Genomic DNA, 2,500 nt, shown 5'->3' with positions numbered 1-2,500 from the left:
GTTATTGTTGTCCCTGCTCCCGGCCCATATCGCCCGTGTGATGAAGGCAGAGATCATTCAGAGGTTACAGGGACCAAGGGACAGGGACTTCGGCCGGGCAGAGGGAACCAACAACTTTCACAACCTCTATGTCCAACGACACACCAACGTCAGGTACATATCAATCTCTACTCTACTCTCTACTCTACTCTACTCTACTCTACTCTACTCTACTCTACTCTACTCTACTCTACTCTACTCTACTCTATCCTTCTCTACCCTACCCTACTCTACTCCACTCTACCCTACTATACTATACTCTACACTACCCTACTCTACTCCACCCTACTCTACCCTACTCTACTCTACACTACCCTACTCTACCCTATTCTACTCTACTTTACTCTACTCTACTCTATCCTTCTCTATCCTACCCTACTCAAACCCACTCTACCCTACTATACTCTACACTACCCTACTCTACTCTACCCTACTCTACTCTACACTACCCTACTCTACCCTATTCTACTCTACTCTATACTTCTCAACCCTACTCTACCCTACTCTACTCTACCTTACTCAACACTACTCTACCTGGCCCTACTCTATTCTACCCTACTCTACTCTACCATACTCTACCCTGCTCTACTCTACCTTACTCAACACTACTCTACTCTACTCTACTCTACTCTACTCTATCCTACCCTACTGTACTCTACTCTATTCTATTCTACTCTACCCGACCCTACTCTACCCTACTCTACTCTACTCTACTCTACTACCCTTCCCGACCGAACCCTATTCTACCATACTCTTCTCTACTCTGCACTACTCTACTCTACTCTATCATACTCTACTCCACCATACTCTACTCTACCCTAGCCTACTCTACTCTACTCCACTCTACCCTACTCTACTCTACTCTACTCTACTCTACTCTACTCTACTCTACTCTCTCCTACCCTACCCTACCCGACCCTACTCTACCCTACTCTTCTCTACTCAACACTACCCTACTCTACTCTACTCTATCCTACTCTAACCTACTCCACTCTATCATACTCTACTCAACTCTACCCTACTCTACTCTACCTTACTCTACCCTACTCTACTCTACTCTCTCCTACCCTACCCAACCCTACCCGACCCTACTCTACTCTACTCTACTCTACTCTACTCTACTCTACTCTACTCTACTCTACTCTACTCTACTCTACTCTACTCTATCCTACTCTAACCTACTCCACTCTATCATACTCTACTCAACTCTACCCTACTCTACTCTACCTTACTCTACCCTACTCTACTCTACTCTCTCCTACCCTACCCAACCCTACCCGACCCTACTCTACTCTACTCTACTCTACTCTACTCTACTCTACTCTACTCTACTCTACTCTACTCTACACTACTCTACCTACACTACCCTCTACTCTACTCTACTCTACTCTACTCTACTCTATCCTACTCTAATCTACTCTACTCTATCCTACTCCACTCTATCATACTCTACTCAACTCCACCATACTCTACTCAACTCCACCATACTCTACTCTACCATACTCCACACTACCCAACTCTACTCTACTCTCGTCTACTCTACTCTCATCTACTCTACTCTACCCTACTCTACTCAACCCTACTCTAATCTACTCTAGCCGACCCGTTTCTACCCGACCCTACTCTACCCCACCTTAGTCTTCTCTACTCTACTCTACCCTACCCTACCCGGCCCTACTCTACTCTACTCTACTCTACTCTACCCTACTCTACCCTACCCTACTCTTCTCTTCTCTACTCTACTCTACTCTACTCTACTCTACTCTACTCTACTCTACTCTACTCTACTCTACTCTACTCTACTCTACTCTACTCTACTCTAATCTAATCTAATCTACTCTACTCTATCATACTCTACTCTACCCTACTCTACTCTACCCAACCCTACTCTACTCTACTCTACCCGACCCTACTCTACTCTACCCTACTCTACCCTACCCGACCCGACCCTACCCGGCCCTACTATACTCTACTCTACTCTACTCTACTCTACTCTACTCTACTCTACTCTACTCTACTCAACCCTACTCTACACTACTCTACCCTACTCTACTCATCACTACTCAACTAACTCTACCCTATTCTTATGTTCTCTCCACTCTTCTCTCCATCCTAGATAGGTCATCTATGTTGTGTCATGTTTGTGTTATCTGTGTACCTTAGTGTTCTGTAGTGATAGTGATATGCTCAGTTAATCCAGGTTCCAGTCTACTGGATTCTATTGGAGATCACTGTTGAACTAGAGAGTCAAGTAGATCCTATATACTATACGTACAGTCAATGATCTCCTTCTGTAAACTGAAGAGCTCCACTCAACTCCATTCTGTAATCATAATGCCAGTCAAATCATCGTCTATGTATTGAAGCTCTATTGGGTTGTAGTTAGTAATGCCTTTTTCATCATGGTGGTAGAACTGAGAGGGATGTAGCAATGTCCTCGGTTTGGAGTGGTTCTCACACA

At 44.6% G+C, this 2,500-nt stretch overlaps 1 protein-coding gene across 4 annotated transcripts in view; it reads left to right on the top strand.

Annotated features, from left to right (window-relative positions):
* The window catches only part of adcy2b (adenylate cyclase 2b (brain)), a 139,993-nt gene that overhangs the window by 71,493 nt on the left and 66,000 nt on the right, over positions 1–2,500 (top strand). For all 4 annotated transcript variants that reach the window (XM_046361819.1, XM_046361818.1, XM_046361820.1 and 1 more), the window contains one exon: positions 1–153. This exon is cut by the window's left edge and continues 5 nt beyond it. In XM_046361819.1, coding sequence (XP_046217775.1) covers positions 1–153 — 153 coding nt within the window. The remainder of the gene's footprint in view (positions 154–2,500) is intronic.

Source organism: Oncorhynchus gorbuscha, linkage group LG09 (genome assembly GCF_021184085.1).
Source record: "Oncorhynchus gorbuscha isolate QuinsamMale2020 ecotype Even-year linkage group LG09, OgorEven_v1.0, whole genome shotgun sequence".
NCBI lineage: Eukaryota > Metazoa > Chordata > Actinopteri > Salmoniformes > Salmonidae > Oncorhynchus > Oncorhynchus gorbuscha.
This window is presented reverse-complemented; position numbering and strand designations above follow the sequence as displayed.